The sequence below is a fragment of the Lepidochelys olivacea genome, assembly GCF_965140295.1.
Source record: "Lepidochelys olivacea isolate rLepOli2 genome assembly, chromosome: 9".
NCBI classification, from domain to species: Eukaryota; Metazoa; Chordata; order Testudines; family Cheloniidae; genus Lepidochelys; species Lepidochelys olivacea.
The window spans coordinates 82,850,296-82,868,939 of NC_140419.1; the positions used below are offsets into that span (position 1 = coordinate 82,850,296).

Sequence of the window (18,644 nt, forward strand, 5' to 3'; positions counted from 1 at the left end):
GCAATTAAACAGACAGCCCTTATTTATAGGTTAAAAACAAGTATTTTAAAACAGCACCCCCCCCAAAAAGCGTGGCATCACATAACACAGGTGCAACATGCTCTTCAGAAGCTGGAGGCTCAGAGTAGTCATTTTCTTGGCCTCTAAGTCAAGAGGAGAATGCCATTACCACTGAATATGCTGGTGGCTTTTTGATACAGACACTGTGTCTCCATTAGACTGGACCATGACTATAATTACAGGTCCTCTAGCCCACTTAACAGCCTACTGTTATTCTGGGTCAAATTTGAACCAGTATTTTTGATATAAAAAGACTGTCTCATTCTTTACCAGCCCCCCTTTTATGTCACCATCTAATAAACCAACAACATGTAACAAAACTGTGTGTTAAATATTTGCTTACAACATAAACATTTCACAATTAAAAGATCAGTTCTTATTACTTAAGAAAGCTTCCAACTTTGTTTTAAAAACATTAGAACTAAAGTGCATCAAAATTAACGGCCACATATGTAAACATAATAGAGAACACAGTATTTACACGGCTGTCAGAAGGCCCAAATCTGTTCAAGTCAGTGTAATTAGTACTAGGTCCTCAGTTACCCACTACAGAATAAGCAACAGCTGTCTACTCAAGTCCCCTTACATTCATGCTATAGCTCCAGCAAGTTCCCTACTTTGTCAACATCACTTAAATTTTCTTCACCAGAATAACCTTGTGAGGTACAATAACTTGATTACATGATGTTTGGCAGTGGAACATGGGGAAAACAAATGGACTCAGAAATGAGAACCTGGGAATGGACAACCAGGGGTGGATCACTTGAGGATTACCTTTTCTGTTCATTCCCTTTGGGGCACTTGGCATTAGCCATTGTCGGAAGATGGAATATGGGACTAGACAGACCTTTGGTCTGACCCACTACGGCCGTTCGTGTGTTATTATGCTTTGTATATTCATCCACTAACCCATCAAATAGGCAGCTACAATATTTTTTTCAGGCAAACTACAGGGCAATGGAATGAGGACATCCAAGAAAAAAAAAAGTATACAAAAAAAAACAAAACTGTTGAAAGCAGTAACAGAGCAAAGAGGGCTCAGAAGGAAAAGGACAAACGAAACCTTCCCACCAGCCACGACTTATCAGTAAAAACAGGCAGAAACACAGAGGACACCAACTCTCCCTATAAAAGCCCAACCTGCAACACCCCTGTACAGAAACTCACTATCTGCTTGGCCCTAGCCTCCCCTGGTGTCCTCAGCCCTGCTGGCCCCGTCCCCTGCAATCCTGACGCCAGGGCTCCTTCCCCACAGGGCGCCATGCAGCAGCCCCATGCCGACGAGCCCCCTTGCTCCCCAGGAGCTCAGCCCCACCGGCCTTAACCCTAACACCCCCAACACCCTAACACCCCCAGGCCCTTGCTGCTCCCCACTGCCGACTATCCCCCACTGGAGCCTGCGGCTGAGTCCTGCCCACATCCCCGGCTCTGCCCGCTCCATAGACCCCTCTCCTCCCTTTCCCCGGCGCTCCCTCGGGTCCTCCCCGCTAGCGCCCGGTTCCGGTGGGGACCCACGTTCCCCGCCGCACCTGATAGATCCGCGGGGAGGGCTGGCTCCGCTTCAGCCCGCTGCCAGCTGTCCAGCCGAGGACGCAGGCCGCCGGCTGCCGGAGCAGGGATGCTGCCAGCAGCCTGCGCCGATGGAAGGCGGCGAGAGCCGCCAGGCTCCGTGGAGCCCCCAACGACGCCATCTTGAAAGCGCGAGAGAGAAGACAGAGAGGATTGTGGGAAACTGGCGGACTCGAGCGGGGTGGAGGGGAGAAGGAGCGAGGGCAAGAGTCCTCATGCCCCCTCACCTGGCCTGGTACCGGAAGTGGAGCCTGCTCTAGAGTAGTGTTGCTCGGAACCAGGCCAAGGGTTTCAGTCCATCTCTCCCACCCTTCAGTGCTATCGGTGTCTGCTGAGAAACCCCTGTGCCTGCTGCAGAGCCACTGGTAGTGTCCCTACCCCCAGTGGGGAGACCTGCCGGAGGCCATATCTCTATGCCAGCCTGGACAGTAAGGGGTATTACGCAGGCAGGGAGCCATCGTGGGCTCCTTCGGCAGGGATTGATGCAGCGTGGGGCTGGAGTGGGTGCATGCTCCGTCCCAGAGCGGCCAGCTCCTCTGCTGCTGTCCCTGTTTCTCATTTTCACAAAACAAGTTTTGTAACCCGGTGGCTATAGTGATTCTGGGCACCTGAGCAAGCCCCTGGCCTTCCAAACTAGTGGAACTGACCATAACTTACATGAGCATATTAGCAGTCACACAGAGCTTCTCTTTCCATGACTAGATGCACCAGGACAATGGAATGTACTAGTTTTTAAAGGCCATATCTCCCCCTCAGAGTGGTAGGGGATGGGGGAGAGTGTGCTTGTGTCCTGTACTTTAAGGAAATTCCCTAGTGAAGATTCTCCAAGCCTCAGCATGTTCCTCTAGCAGGGGAAGACAGGAGCAGGACAGAAGCTCTTTTCCCCTTCTCTCCAAGCTATTAAAACCTTTCCAGTGTAGTTTCTTGGCTCCTTCCATAAACTGTTCATCTTGAGTTACAGCACTCCCCATTCGTGCAAGGTACAGTGTAACGGATTTTACTCTAGTCACGCTTTCTGATATTCCTATTTGTCGAGCTGGATCATCTGAACAGTTGGACCCTCCAAACCAAATACACCTGAATCCACATATTAGTCTTATTCACCTATCCCTAACAACTCCATCATTTTGGGATTAATGTTTTGGCAATTTTTAAAGTCTCTTTCTCTTGTAAAGGAGGGTGTTTGTTTCAAGGTGACATTTAACAACCTAACTCAAAATCTCCTTTATTCAAATTGTCACACAATTTGAATAAAGGAGATTTGATGGCTCCATAAAACCAGGAGTATCCAGACTGACACGAGTGTCCATTTTGGGCAACTTCTGGGAGCCCTGCAGAGCCTATGTTATTGACTGTGGTAGCTACTCTCAACTTGATTGCAGAGTGGGCTCTTTCTTACTGCAAGAAGCCTGAAGATGGAAGTGTAAAATCTGGACTGAGAAGATATTGCTTGGATTAAGATGGATCATTACATACAGGGGACCTGTTACCTCTGTATAGAACTGAGTCTATAGTCCAGATAGGTTTAGAACTCTTTGGGCAAGTGAAACTTTGTTTACCCCAGCGCAACTTTGGTTTCTCTGAGATCAAATCAACATGGTAATAATAGGCCCCTAATTCAACACCAGTCTGAAAACTGAGGAAATTAGGGAATTTGCCATAGATTACAACAGTGTATGTACTCTCATCTGATTGGCATGCAGAGCCATGATGAAGCTGTAACTCTGTGTGACATTATTAGTCACACAAAGATCTCTTCAAAGCTACCAGAGTTTGACTATTGCTGTTGTTGCCTTCAGGGAGAGTTGTGAGCTCAGTTAGGGAGACAGCCTGACACCAAAAAGAAAAAGAAAAAGAAAGAGGCCTGTCTTAAAACTGATTTTAATGAGGTAGGTTTCTCACGAATTACTAGGCTGCACTATGATATTCAACATTGCTTCGGACCAAGGTTCACTTCAAACTATATAGATGACATTTCTCTGTTACTAATCGGATTCTTCATCATAATCATATTTGGCAGTAGTTGGTCTGAACAGTGCCACCTAGTGTAATCCTGCAAGAAAATAAATTATAATTTAGCAGCAGAATAGAATAATGATACTGTATTACAAGATTACTTTGCAGAGCACTCGTACTTTTTAACTGGGTACCTAACTCACTTGACAAACAATTATTCAAGTCTCACAACTCTACAGTGAGGCAATGGTATTATTAGAGCCCTTTAATGTAAATTGAAACAGAGAGAGAATAAGAGGTTACTTGAGGTCACAAATTGAGTCAGTGGCTTGTAATATAATTTAGGAAAACCACTGAAGTTAGAGATGGAAAGATGCAGGAGATCATCCAGGTCATATCCCTGCCAGTGCAGAATTTTTCCCTACGAGCATTTTCTAATGTTTTGTCTAATTCTACTCCTAAAATTCCAAAGCAAGTCCTAGTTTTGTAAGGAATATTTGTAGACATTTCATATAAGGAATGTGTGTGAGAATTCGGAGTGGTTTGATTGAACCCCCAAGCTGGAGGGATAGCCATAGCTCTGAGATCAAAAATAATATTAGGAGACTGGAGGGATTCATTTGGGAAAACAGATTAAAAGAGCTACATATTAACAGCTTGATTTACAGATAACTAAGGGGATACAATGAAAAAATAAACATTAAGGAAGGAGAGGAATTATTTATGGTGACACATGAGTGAATTACAAGGAGTAATGAGATCACAGTAAGTATGGAAAAATTAAGACTCAGTAGTAGAAGAAAACTCTTATGGTGGGATGTGATAGGCAATGGAATGGAATCTCAAGGAAAGTAGTGGAATCCCTATCACTTGGGAACAGGGTGGATTGATTTAAAACCAAGTGGAACACCTCAATTTAAATCAACTTTTCCATTTTTAGTTCAATTATTTTCTAAAGAAAGGTGCATTCTCATTGGTTGACATAATCATTAAAACATTGCTTTACAACTAAATAGAGCCTTTACGATAGATTTGGTGTTTTTTTTTTTTTTGCTACCTTGAAGGGTACACTATACTATATACATTTATTTAAGCAATTATATAGCTTAATATTTTCAGATTCTTAACTCACAATTTTAGTATGTTAGAAAATAGTGAGTAATATATTACTTTTTTGCTAGAGAATTAAGTTTTTGCTCATGATTTGTGTCAAGCTGCATTAGGATGGTGACTAGAATTTAATTAAACACACCAAACAGCATATAAAAATTAAACAAAACAACCTTAAAAGTTTTGGATACATAAACTTCCCTTATCAAAACTAAATGATTTATTAAACAGAGGGATTAACTGTAGTCAGTGAATTTAACTGATTATTTCAGGTCACCTTGAGAAAATTTTCCTCAGAACATAAGAATGGCCATACTATGTTAGACCAATGATCCATCTAGCCCAGTATCCTTGTCTTCTGACAGTGGCAATGGCAGATACTTGAGAGGGAAATACCACCACAGGGCAATTTATCAAGTAATCCATCCCCGGTCATCTGCTCCCACCTTCCGGCAGTCAAAGGTGTGGACACATCCAGAGTGTGGGGTTGCATCCCTCACCGTCTTGGCTAATAGCTATTGAGGTACCTTATCCTCCAAGAACTTATCTAATTATTTTTTAAACTCAGTTATGCTTTTGGCCTTCACAACGTCACCAGCAATTAATTCTACAGGTTGAGTGTCTGTTGTGTGAAGAAGAACTTCTTTATGTTTGTTTTAAACCTGATGCCTATTCATGTCATTGGGTAACCATTGGGTCTTTTGTTATGTGAAGGGGTAAATGACACTTCCACATTCACTTTCTACACACCGTTCGTGATTTATAGACCTCTATCATATCCCTCTCAACTGTGTAGTTTCTAAACTGACCAATCCCAGTCTTTTACATCTCTCCTGATCTGGAAGTTGTTCCATATCCCTAATTATTTTTGTTTCCTTTCTCTGTACTTTTTTCAATACTAATATACCCTTTTTGAGATGGGTGTGACCAGAGCTGCATGCAGTATTCAAGGTATGGGGATACTATGGATTTACATAGTGGGATTATGATATTTTCTATTCATTTCCTAATGGTTCCTAACATTGTTAGCTTTTTTGACTGCCGCTGCACATTGAGTGGATATTTTCAGAGAACTATCCATAATAACTTCAAGATCTCTTTCTTGAGTGGTAACAGCTAATTTAGACCCCATCATTTCTATGTATAGTTGGGATTATGTTTTCCAATGTGCATTACTTTGCATTTATCAACATTGAATTTCATCTGCCGTTTTGTTGCCCCAGCACCCAGTTTTGTGAGATCCCTTTGTAACTCTTCACAGTCAGATTTGGATTAAACTATTTTGAGTAATTTTGCATCATCTGCAAACTTTGCCCAGCTCACTATTTATCCCTTTTTCCAGATAATTTTTGAATATGTTAAACAGCATAGATCAATACAGATCCTTGGGGGACCCCACTATTTACCCCTCCCCACTGTGAAAACTGATCATTCATTCCTACCTTTGTTTTCTATCTTTGAAAGAGTTAGTAACTGATGAGAGGACATTCCTTCTTATCCCATGAGTGCCTACTTTGCTGAAGAACCTTTTTCTGTGTGTGAGGAACCTTGTCAAAGGCTTTCTGAAAGTCCAAGGAAACTACATCCACTGAATCACCCTTATCCACGTTTGTTCCCCCTCCCCCATCAAAAATTGTTTAGTTATGATAATTCTTTTCTTTACTATAGTTTCATCCAATTTGCCTGGTACTGAAGTTAGTCTTACTAGCCTGTAATTGCCAGGGTTGCCTCTATAAAAATCAACATCCTGTTAGCTATCTGCCAATTATCTGGTACAGAGTTTGATTTAACTGAGAGGTTACACAGCACTGTTAGTAGTTCTGCAGTTTCATATTTGAGTTCCTTCAGAACTCTTGGGTGCCCATCTGGTCCTGGTAACTTATTACTTTATCAATTTGTTCCAAATATGCCTTAGTCAAAGTGACTGGAGTTTAAATTCCTACTCGCCTAAGTCTCTTGAAAATGACACAATCTCCTAAATTACTTTGTCCGTCCTTCAGACGTCTATAACTGGTAGATGTCATCCTCAACCTCCTCATATTTATTCATAGACTGGAAGAGAAAGACGAGTTTTCCTGCTTTGCCAACGCCAATTCAGTTTCTCACTTTTGAATGAATTAGTCCAAATGAAGAAAATATTCTTTCTGTGCCTGAAGAAGAGGCTACTGCTGTCAAAAGCTAGCTTAGCACTTAAACACTGGCTCCAAGTGCTTAGCTGCTGACTTCCACCAGTTCAGTGGTGTGACTTATTTAAAATTGAGAACTGAGACAATTAGAGCTCAGGTAGAAAGAAGCTATAAAACAGGAGTAAGATACCACCAGGTGCGCTTGATGGATGATCCTGAGGAGATACATGATCATGTCTCCTGTAGTCAGAGGCCAATTCCCAATGCCTATGATGATTTGCCAGTCTCTTGCATCCAGTAACACAAGCGCTTGATCCTGTGGGGGAATCTAGGGGCTAATCCGGTACATGTTGTGACATGTTTAAAGAGCTTGACCTCAAAAGTTAGATATTTTTCTTTTGATTCTTTCTTTATAAAGATCAGCCATTAAATCAAAAGTTGTTGATACAGCGTCATGGATTCAGCATATTTATTTTTTAAAATGTTTTACAAGATAAGTTTAGGTCTTAACATACTTTGTATTAAATTCAGATTTTATTGTAAACAGGTTTATTTTTAAAAAGAAGAAAACAACAAAATTTAAAAATCCAATTGAAATTTTATTAAAAAATAATCTATTTTTATCCATTCTGTTTGGGAACTCCCATCACTTGGAACTTTTAAAATTAAATGGAACAATTCACTAGAAAATGGTCTCTAGTGAACAGTCCTGTACTTGGGATAACTGTGCTCTTTCTTTAGAGAAAATTCTGTAATCTTAGTAAATTTCATATTGTATCACTATGGACTGAATTACATCAGAGGTTTATAATCGCTGATTCTATGCTATGAGTTAAGATGTGCAACTTTATTTATATATACTTGCAAGGGAGATTGTATTATTTAATATATTGGGGGGGAAAAAATCTCATCTTGTTTTCTATAGTTAAGGTCCTTCCAATTCTGCTGTATTTTTCCTCTTCCTGTGTTCTTTCGTCAGTTTCCCCGTTTTGGTTTTTTAATGCTCTTCTTCCTCGCTCCTAGCCTTATGGCCTACTAGCAATTATTATTTGTATTAGTGTAAGACCTTGTTGTGCTAGGCACCGTAAAAACACATAGTGGAAGACAATCCATGCCCCAAAGAGACAAGACAGGGTAGGAAAATGGAGGCCCAGGCAGGTGAAGTGACATACCTAAGGTCACAGTGAGAGTCAGTGACTAGAACCCTGACATCCTGAGTAATAGGCCTCAGAGCCCTGCCTACTGGACCACATTGCCTCCAAATGCATAGTTAATAGGTAAGGAAATTACTTTGATTCCTCAAATCACTGGGGAACTTGGGACAAGGATTGCTGAAGAGGCCAAGCCCTCAACTTTTAGGGGACCATGTTTCTCCTGTGATTACATTTGGTAGAACCAGGGGTGACATGGATAACATCCAGTCAAGCTGTGATGGAAGAATATGGTGTCGTTGGGGAGAGCTGATACAGGGGGATAACTGGGTATTTTTGGAGATACATGCAAAAAAAAGAAAAAAAAAGAATCTCTCTTTAACTTATTCTACTGGACTTGTGTATGGTTGCACCTTCCTTTTATACATTTCATTTGATTCTTTTAATCACAGTGGATTGCTGTACAACAGTGCTCACCATTTGGAGATACTTGCATTAAAATAGATACAAGACAATGAGACAGGACTGAGTTTTAGCCTTGTCACTGAATGGCCTCACTTTTTCAGATTCTTAATATTATTAGACTGATAACACACTTCCTGTGCATGTGCAATTGCTCAGCCACTCATTTTCTGTGTAACTTTGTGCAAGTCACTTAAAGTCTGTCTCTCCTCACAGTAAAATGGGAATAATAATAATAGTCTGCCACATAGGATGTTCTGAGGAATAATTAGTTAATGTTTTTACAGCACTTTGAAGATAGTCATAATACCTTTTATTATCCATGATGAGTGAGTATTTAGACAATTTCCCTTATTTAAGAGCTGTGAGTCAGTGCCCATTACAGAACCAGCAAAATGTTAATAAGGATGTACATATTACAAACTCCATGAAAACAAGGTATTTCAGAGACAAGCAACTTGATTTCATTTATTTGATCAATTTCAAAATAGGAAAAATGAGGTAGGAAGGGCAAAGAGGTTAGAAGAGCGAAATGTACAGGTGAATATGAAGTCAGAAACGTAGACTAGAAGAGTAGACTGTGTGAAGCTAACATCAGAGAAAGCAGCAATGTGTTAAGAGCTTTCCAAACAAAGAAGGTGATTAGGGATTTGACCATTGTGAGCAATGTAGATTTCAGAACCAGATCAAAAAAATTTGACCCAAATTCTTACTTCAGTTACATTGGGTTGATCCTATTGAAGGCAACGGGGTTGCACTGGTGTGACTGTGAAAATACATCCCTTTTTTTACTACAAGCGGCTTGATACTTGAATATAATAAGTGCTTGCATTAATAATGAGTAGAATTGATCACTTTAGATCAAGAATACGCCCTTTGTTGTTCACTTGACAGTCCTCCTTCAGTTTTGCCCTCTTAGTTTAAGCAGGTTGATACCTACTAAACATTTTTGCTCTTTGGCCACAGCTTCTCCTGTGAAGAAATTTCCAACTTCCTCTCTGAATAGGATTCACTTTTAAGTATTTAAAAGTCCTTCAATAAAAAAATAAGTCTAAACTATATTTCAGCAAGATATAAAAGATATCTACCATTATTTTCTCAAATTTCCATTTTTTCTGTTTCCTTAGGTTGGCAGATGTGGCTTCATTTAGATGCTCTCATTTTTGACATCTCTGCACACAGATACATGAAATGGCTTAGCAGTGCTTAGAATAAAACCATATTTGTAAAAACCTCATCAGGGTTTTGTCACAGGACAAAATCTCACAGGAGATTGTGCAGTGGCAGGGAAGTACTTGACTTGAAGTGTGTACGGATGTGAAATCCTGAGATTGACATGTAAAATATCAAGAACATGAAAATACACACACTAAAGGTGACTTATGATAAAAGCATAGGAGTCAGACAAATTACATGCTGTATCAGTTATGGATGGGGGACTGTTAACAAAAAACATTAAGAAGGTACAACATTTATATTGAATTTTAAAAGATGTTTAAGGGGATTATGATATTTCAATAAATTCTGATTATTAATTCTCCGAGCTGTAAAAATACAGAATGGAGCTTCAGAAAGAAGACTGAGCTAGATTTAGAACTATAAAACATTCTTCCAAAATAAGCAGAATCAGTGTTGGAGTTAGGCCAAAGGCAGACGCCTATCGTTCAAGAAGTGACCCAGGTAACTCTGATTGCAGTGCTCAGACTGAATGAAAATGCTCCCAATGTTCTGGCAATCGAATTACAGTCAGGAATCAGAATGGGAGGGTAAAAGAAAGTGATAGTACTCTATTCAATGTCCACCCACTATCCCCAAATATCTGGATTCTTTGGCTAAATAATCAGATTTGATATTACAACTGTCATGATTAGGTTTAATAGTTAACATCCCACTGAGATTATTGGAGGGATTTCATGCCTCACAAATCTTTTGGGCCACCTTCATCCCTAATGTAAGCCCATAGAAATCAGTTGAGTTACACCAGACATGAATGTGATCCACTGTTAACTATATTTGCCTGCAGACTCCATAAGGTAACAGTGGATCAATTTGCATTTGGAAAAAGTTATTCAGCCACAAGATATAGGCTCAGTGCAGATATTACTGGATCATAGAATCATAGAATATCAGGGTTGGAAGGGACCCCTGAAGGCCATCTAGTACAACCCCCTGCTCAAAGCAGGACCAATTCCCAGTTAAATCATCCCAGCCAGGGCTTTGTCAAGCCTGACCTTAAAAACCTCTAAGGAAGGAGATTCTACCACCTCCCTAGGTAACGCATTCCAGTGTTTCACCACCCTCTTAGTGAAAAAGTTTTTCCTAATATCCAATCTAAACCTCCCCCACTGCAACTTGAGACCATTACTCCTCGTTCTGTCATCTGCTACCATTGAGAACAGTCTAGAGCCTCCAATATTTTCTATTACCTAGGGAGGTGGTAGAATCTCCTTCCTTAGAGGTTTTTAAGGTCAGGCTTGACAAAGCCCTGGCTGGGATGATTTAACTGGGAATTGGTCCTGCTTTGAGCAGGGGGTTGGACTAGATGACCTTCTGGGGTCCCTTCCAACCCTGATATTCTATGATTCTATGATTCTTTGGAACCCCCTTTCAGGTAGTTGAAAGCAGCTATCAAATCCCCCCTCATTCTTCTCTTCTGCAGGCTAAACAATCCCAGCTCCCTCAGCCTCTCCTCATAAGTCATGTGTTCTAGACCCCTAATCATTTTTGTTCCCCTTCGCTGGACTCTCTCCAATTTATTCACATCCTTCTTGTAGTGTGGGGCCCAAAACTGGACACAGTACTCCAGATGAGGCCTCACCAATGTCGAATACAGGGGAACGATCACGTCCCTCGATCTGCTCGCTATGCCCCTACTTATACATCCCAAAATGCCATTGGCCTTCTTGGCAACAAGGGCACACTGCTGACTCATATCCAGCTTCTCGTCCACTGTCACCCCTAGGTCCTTTTCCGCAGAACTGCTGCCTAGCCATTCGGTCCCTAGTCTGTAGCGGTGCATTGGATTCTTCCATCCTAAGTGCAGGACCCTGCACTTATCCTTATTGAACCTCATCAGATTTCTTTTGGCCCAATCCTCCAATTTGTCTAAGTCCTTCTGTATCCTATCCCTCCCCTCCAGCGTATCTACCACTCCTCCCAGTTTAGTATCATCCGCAAATTTGCTGAGAGTGCAATCCACACCATCCTCCAGATCATTTATGAAGATATTGAACAAAACCGGCCCCAGGACCGACCCTTGGGGCACTCCACTTGATACCGGCTGCCAACTAGACATGGAGCCATTGATCACTACCCGTTGAGCCCGACAATCTAGCCAGCTTTCTACCCCCCGTCATATCCCCAGAATTGTGTGTGTGCGTGGGTGAGTTGTTGGGAGGCAGGGGGATTTACAGAAAGCCCACTATACCAAAGCAGGTATTTTTGGAAAAGGGATGCAACTGATTTGCTGATAAAAATTGGCTGCAGGACCACTTTGATCTGGACCCATTGAAATGAGAGATAAGGGACTGCAAAGTGTGGGGTATTATTTCCCTTTATAAATATAAAAAAATAGAAAAGAATTGTTAGGTGGGGTTTTTTTTTTTTTGTATTTACTTTTGCTTCATTCAGAATGAATTCAAGGAACTATCCGTATGACAGAAGAACCACTCAGCCAAAGTTATCCCGAGTGTAACTCCACTAGGAGTTGACAGCCACTGTAGCAGAATTTTGCATAGCATTAGTGGTCTTCTGGGCCATATTTTCCAAGTCTTTTTGCATGTTCCTTTAGAAATATAAGGCCAAATTTTCAAAAATACATTGCCTTCCCAGCCAAAGTAATTTACTTCATCTACCACTGGAATGCAAACACCTCTGGAGTAAAATGCAGCAGCTGATTATAAGCACACAGAAATAAAAATTTTATTAAGATGATGTTTAAAAAAAGTGAAAGGTACAGAGTTTAAGCGTAGAAGTTTCTGGTTATCAGGGAATAACATACAGATTATCAAGGGGTGTGAAGTTTGGTTTAAAATTGGCATAAGGAATACATAATCTGCAATATCCCCAATTGGGGGTAAACGGTTAATGGGTCAAAGTACAGACACTGAGATATGAGGGTATGTTGTTCATATGATGGCTATGTTCAGGTGTGGAGTATAATGAGTGGATACGATGATGAGGATGGATTGACCCCCATTTGGTGAGATTTAACGTTCAGTGAGTTTATGGTTCCAGTTCATATGGTCCAGTGGACAAAGTCTCTCGGTCCCTTTCTTGTGGTCGATGCATGATGTCGCTCCAGCTCACGCCTCCTGGTACTATTGGTGGCTGGTGATGTGTTTGGTGTAGATGTCCCTGGACCATTAGATGGTGTCTGAGACCATGAGGCGCCCCATAAGCATAGCGTCGACCAATCCCACATATCCGCAGCACACGCTTATTGCAGGGGTTCCAGGTGCCCAGGGCTCCGACGATCAGGGTGTCCATCTGCACCTCACAGCCTTTCACTCTCAGGGTGTCGGCCAGGGGAGTGTACTTTTCCAGCTTACGAGCTTGGGCTTTGCGAAAGCCGGGGTCCTGTTGTCAAAGGAGACTGTGATGTTGACAACAATGACCTTTTTCTGGGCCTAGTTGGTGACGACGACGTCAGGTCGCAGCTGGCTGTCGGTACCAGGGATGGCGCAGTTCACAGCAACCTCCCCCAGGCATGGTGCGATGGCTTTCACCAGGCTGTACTGGAAGGCGTTGTGGCGCAGCTGCCAAGCTCTGGAGTGGGGCTTGCAGCTGCACAGGACATGGGGCAGGTCTTGCTGGAGTACTCACATTTCCTGCAATGCTTGTCTTGGTTCCTCTGGTGGACGACTCCGTTAAGAAGGATGCAGTTGAATCGGGCACAATGGATGAACCGCCAGTCAGCGAAACGGGTGAAGTCGCCCCTGGCAAGGAAGTGGTTGCTGGCATCCCACTTGCTGGTCAACTCGAAGGCTTTACCCTGGTGTGGTTTACGTTTCAGGGTTTCCACGTACAGCGAGTGGATCCTCTCCAGTATGCCCCTGGTGCTCAGGGTGACAATGGTGTTGTCATTGGATCTGATCTGCGGTGCCAAGATTCCCAGCTCCTGGTGCTCCTCACACCACTTCCAGCGGCAGCCAATGTGCTTCCCCAGGCGACGCATGGCATTGCGAGCACGGGACCACAGTGAAGCAATGTCGCCCCCGTCCAGCCCGAATTCGCCATCCAGGGAGCTGCTCAGGAAGGTGGCGATGTCTTGGTTGGAAGGGGCTCTGCCGATCTGCTTCTTTATCATGTCACGTAGGGCGTTTGCCATGATGTTCCTTATTGTGGCATCAGGACACGTCAGCAGGTGGAAGGCGTGGTTGATCACCACGACGTCACACAGGTTGCCCATGCAGGGGACTCTGGCGCCTCCATGCCTGTGGGCGATGCAGACTAGCTTGTTGCTGGCTCTCTGGGGAAGGAACAGTCACTTCTTCACCAGCTGCCGGTCGTTCTTCTCTGTCTTGTTGAGGGGCACCTTTGCCACAGCAGATCCCCTTAGGATGAACGAGATGCGGAGGATCAAAAGAAGGTGTTCAGGGTGTTTACCTTCTGCCATGGTGCTATCAGGGAGGCGTCGATCTTGGTGGCATCCTGCAAGATCTCCTGGATGGTGTCCTCGGGTGTCTGCTGGACACAGAAACCCATTAGCGTGCCGAGGTGCTGGTACACCTGCCTCTCTGCCAGGCGAATGACGGGCTTGCCCTGAATCTGGAACCCCGTCGCTTGCACCGAGTCCCTTTTGCTGCTGTCAATGTGGAGAGTTGCGCACTTCTTTGCACTGAAGCGGAGCCCCAGTTGGCAGCTCGACTGGTGGCGTCTAGCATACCTTGGAGGCTCTGGGTTGTCCGCGTAAGCCAGGATGCTCACCCTCTCACCGTGAAGGTTAAAGCCATCTGTGCCTTTGGAGAGCGCTCGCAGCAATGGCTCCATGGCGAGGTTAAAGATGATGGGGCTGAGGGCACAGCCCTGCTTCACTCCGCTCTGGATCTCGGCGGTCTCCCCGTCACCCGAGCAGATGGTGGTGCTGCATCCCTCATACGGCTCTTGGATCACATGAAGGAAGTTCTCTGGCATCCCGAATTCCTGGAGCATGGCAAACATGTGGTGGTGGGGCATGGACCCAAAGGTGTTAGCCAGGTTGAGCCATGCTACCGCGCACTGCCTCCGCACCCTTCTGGCTGTTTGGATCGTGGTTTGGAGGACGAAGTTGTGTTCGTAGCAGCCCTCGCAGGACATGAAGCCTTTCTGGACAGAGCTGATGGCTCTCCCACTCAACGACCACTCCGTGATCCTTGACGCCAGGTAGCTGGCATACAGCTTGAACATTGGGGAGCAGAGGGAGATGGGCCTCCAGTTGCTGGGGTCATCCCGCTCTATTACACAATAATTGAGGGCAGGAATTGAAGAAAAATCCAGAAAACTACAGTGCAAATATAGGGAGGCAGAAAGTAATTAGCTGAACTTCAATTTGGTCAGGACCATCGGGGTCAATAGCTGTGTTTTTACGATTTTTTTTTCACTATGTGAAATGGTTAGGGCAAGAAATGGGCAAATACTGCAAAACAGTATTTGCAAACATTTATGCATATCAAATAAGTGAATTTGCCTCAGCAGTATTCATAAGCCCTTTTTTTGCTGTTTGCTAACATTTGGATGTGCAAGGCTTTGTTCATACAGATATTCAGGGGAGTCTCATATTCACACAAGTATGTGTGTTCCCACGGGTAATTATAAAAAAAAATTGTTAATCCAATCACGGAGAAGGAACAATATAAAGTAACTTTCTTGATGACAACCATGCAGCTTGAATAATGAGCAGTGAGCACCAAATGAATCCTTGCAGAAAACAGTTTACAAACAATGCACAATCCAAAATATGTTTGCATAAAGTGTTAGTTGAGCACTTGTAAATATTGAACAAGTTTATTAAAAATATTGCAGATTGCATGTGACCATTCTGAGCCACAGAAAGGACTAACTTCCTCTACTAAATTGTTCGCTAATAGTTCTTATAAAATCTCAGGCTTTATGTCTCAGCAGAAAATGTTCTTCCCTAATTCTCCCCCCACCTTCAGTGTTCCGCACTTTATTTTCTGTGTACTACACCTTTAAATGACCAAGAACTCTGTATGTGTGGAGAAATAGCAGTCATTTTGATGTCAGGGTTACTGTAGCATGTGCAGAGGTGACACATCAACACAATGCTCTCACATGCAGACTTTACTTTTGGTTTGTTTTTTTTTTGATATCCTTAATCTAAATATAAAAATAATTGTAGACGGAAAGTGTATATTTAGCTTTCTGTGTAGAAACATAACAAGAAGTGGCTGTTTCAGGAGGTTTAGAGCAGTGTTGGGGAAGAGGTTTAAATTTTTGTGTGTGTGTGCCTGGAATAACAATGGATTTGTTTTCCTCTCTTTTCTTCTCTCCTCACATTTGTGTTTGCTCCCCTTCCATTCTGTATTGTCTCTCCACCCTCAAAGGACCTGAGATATTAACTGTAATTATAAAGCAGGCAGTAAACATCAGATTCACTGATAAGTATTCCTGGCCACGATTGTAATATAGTCCAATTAATGGCTTGGAATTTAGGAGTCTCATCATTTAATTAACAATCAGAATTCAGTAAGCAGTGACAGGGATACAACACAATTCACAGGACTTGGAATTTCTGAGTTTTGTCAGTTAGCATGAAGTAGGGAGGAGAAATCAACTGACCTGATAGCTAGTATGAATGTCAAGAGGGCAGACTCTAATACATAAATTTAAGAATATTTTAGAAATAATACCACAATGAATGGACAATTGACAACTTGATTTTTCTGTCATACACATAGGACTGGTTTCTGTTTCCCCTTCCACAAGCTTTACACTGACTAACTTGGACTTCAATGCACTTACTCCCAGTTTATACCAATGTAAAACCTGATCCTGCATTAGGTCTTCTAGCAGGGACCATGCAGTAATGTGGCTCCCATCTGTGATTTTTGTCAGGCAGGGCCAAGCAACAACAGTTTCACTGTCACAGCACTCCCTGAGGATGCCTCACCTAATGGAATTGGAACCTACTACTCATGGGCTTCATGCTGAGTTTAACAGCTGATGTGACATACCCTCTTAATAGTGGGAGAGGCCACAGAACCTAATTCAGACTACTCTTCTTGAAGGAAAACATGACAAATATGCTGAACTGTCTATTTTATATTAGCTTGCAACCCACTCTAACTCCTATTGAAGTCAATAACAAACCTCCCACTGACCTCAGTGGGGGTAGGATTGGGCCCTTAATTTGGGCCAAGATAGCAGCAATTAAGTTTATTTCATTGACATTAATATAATTATTTGTATTGTGGTAGCATTTAGAGTCCCAAATCAGGGATCAAGGCTAGGCACTCTAATAAATTTTGTTTAGTCTCTGTTCCAAAGAGCTTATAATTTTAACATATGATGAGAGACAACAGGTGGATGCAAGAAATAGGCAGGGAGGACAAGGCAGGAGTGAAAAGATCATTAAGTATAACAAAAAAAAAAAAAGGAGTACTTGTGGCACCTTAGAGACTAACCAATTTATTTGAGCATAAGCTTTTGTGAGTTACAGCTCACTTCATCGGATGCATACCGTGGAAAGTTTAGAAGATCTTATTATATACACACAAAGCATGAAAAAAGTATAACAAGGAGCAGCACAGGTTGAACCAATTCTAAACCCCCAAAACACAAATACATTAGAGACATGCACAAGCCTTGACTTTTGGGACTCAGATTCAGACTGGTTTGCGAGATGTTTATGGTTACATATTTAAGCTTCCTGAGGTCAGACTCCCTTCTCCTTTAAGCCACCTAGAATTCTTTCCTGCAGTAGTCTTCAGTTCCCCACACTCATGCCTCCTGTTATGGGATGCCACTTATCTGGCAGCCTTTCGGTTGGGTTCCGGGGCTGCTGTTCGTCCTAAAATTTTAAAGCACACAATCCCAGAGCACTTTACATTCCAGGGAATGTGATCTGGCAGAGAGGCCTGTGCTCCATTTCCCATCATTGAAAATTTGCTTCACATAATCTAAACTTCAAGTTTAGGCCACATTTTCAGCAGCCTCTGATTGTGTTCAAAAATGCATTTATGAGTGTAATGTGTAAACATTTTGCAAGCATTCACAGATGCACATACAATTTTGTAACTGCAAATACCTTTACATGTACTTTGGGAGTATGAAAGATAAAGCCTGGTTTGAGGCCCTCTGAATTTCAACCCTAAACATTGTTTCTATAGATGCACTTTTATGGTGGTCCAGCCTTTCATGGAGTCCTATCTTGTCTTCTCTCCATTGTATATATGTTTAAGCATTACAAAAAAAAATCATACAAGAAGTTCTCATTGAATGCTACTGTGCTCTGCAAACTGCAGTATTACTACATACCTAGTTCCTGGTTAAATGAATTGACAAGATAATTAAGATTTACCAAGGCTTTGCTTTATTTATTTATTTTTTAAATTCCTATTTTCCTAACAGGCATATGCCTAGAGTAACTGATATGCATCCCTTAATTATTGCAGAATCAAACACCTCAACTCCAATGAAGGATCTGTGTTTTTGCCTCTACAGTTAAGGCTCTGCCATTATTTCCATTATAAACCTGCTCTCTCCAAGAGTTCACAACTTCTCTGTTGAAAAAATACCATCTGAAATTTTGCACATAAGATGGGCACCTGGGATTTTTTTTTCAAATAAATCTGTCAAACTCTGGCTATTTATGGTATAAGCATTACCATCTGTGGATGCTTATTTTGGGGGCAGATAGTCCAGAATTCATCCCCTATTTTTTCCTATCCTCCTCAAATATCTTCAAAGATATAACTGACCCAATTAGTTCAGATAAGGAAGGCTGCATTGTAATATTTAGCATAGTAAGCATTCAATGACTGTTTAGTTCAGGACAATACCTGTATGGGGCATTAGGAAGCCCAGGCTACATTTAGTATGGGAACTGGAAAGGAACACACATTTATAGGCAACAATGTATTGTCCCTCAAGGGTTAGTACTCATAACAAGTTAAGCTAATTAATGTAATCAGAAAGGAAATTTAAAAAGCTCCCTGTCTGTGATTAGATCCATTCCTCTGACCCTGGGGATAGAACACTACCTGACCAA

The 18,644-nt window shown here is 42.3% G+C and overlaps 1 protein-coding gene across 1 annotated transcript in view; it reads right to left on the minus strand.

The window, feature by feature from the left end:
* Positions 1-1,757, minus strand: part of ABCB7 (ATP binding cassette subfamily B member 7) — a 68,144-nt gene extending 66,387 nt beyond the window's left edge. The window contains exon 1 of the mRNA XM_084640286.1: positions 1,590-1,757. Coding sequence (XP_084496412.1) covers positions 1,590-1,751 — 162 coding nt within the window. The 5' untranslated portion in view covers positions 1,752-1,757. The remainder of the gene's footprint in view (positions 1-1,589) is intronic.
* Between the last annotated feature and the right edge of the window lie 16,887 nt (positions 1,758-18,644).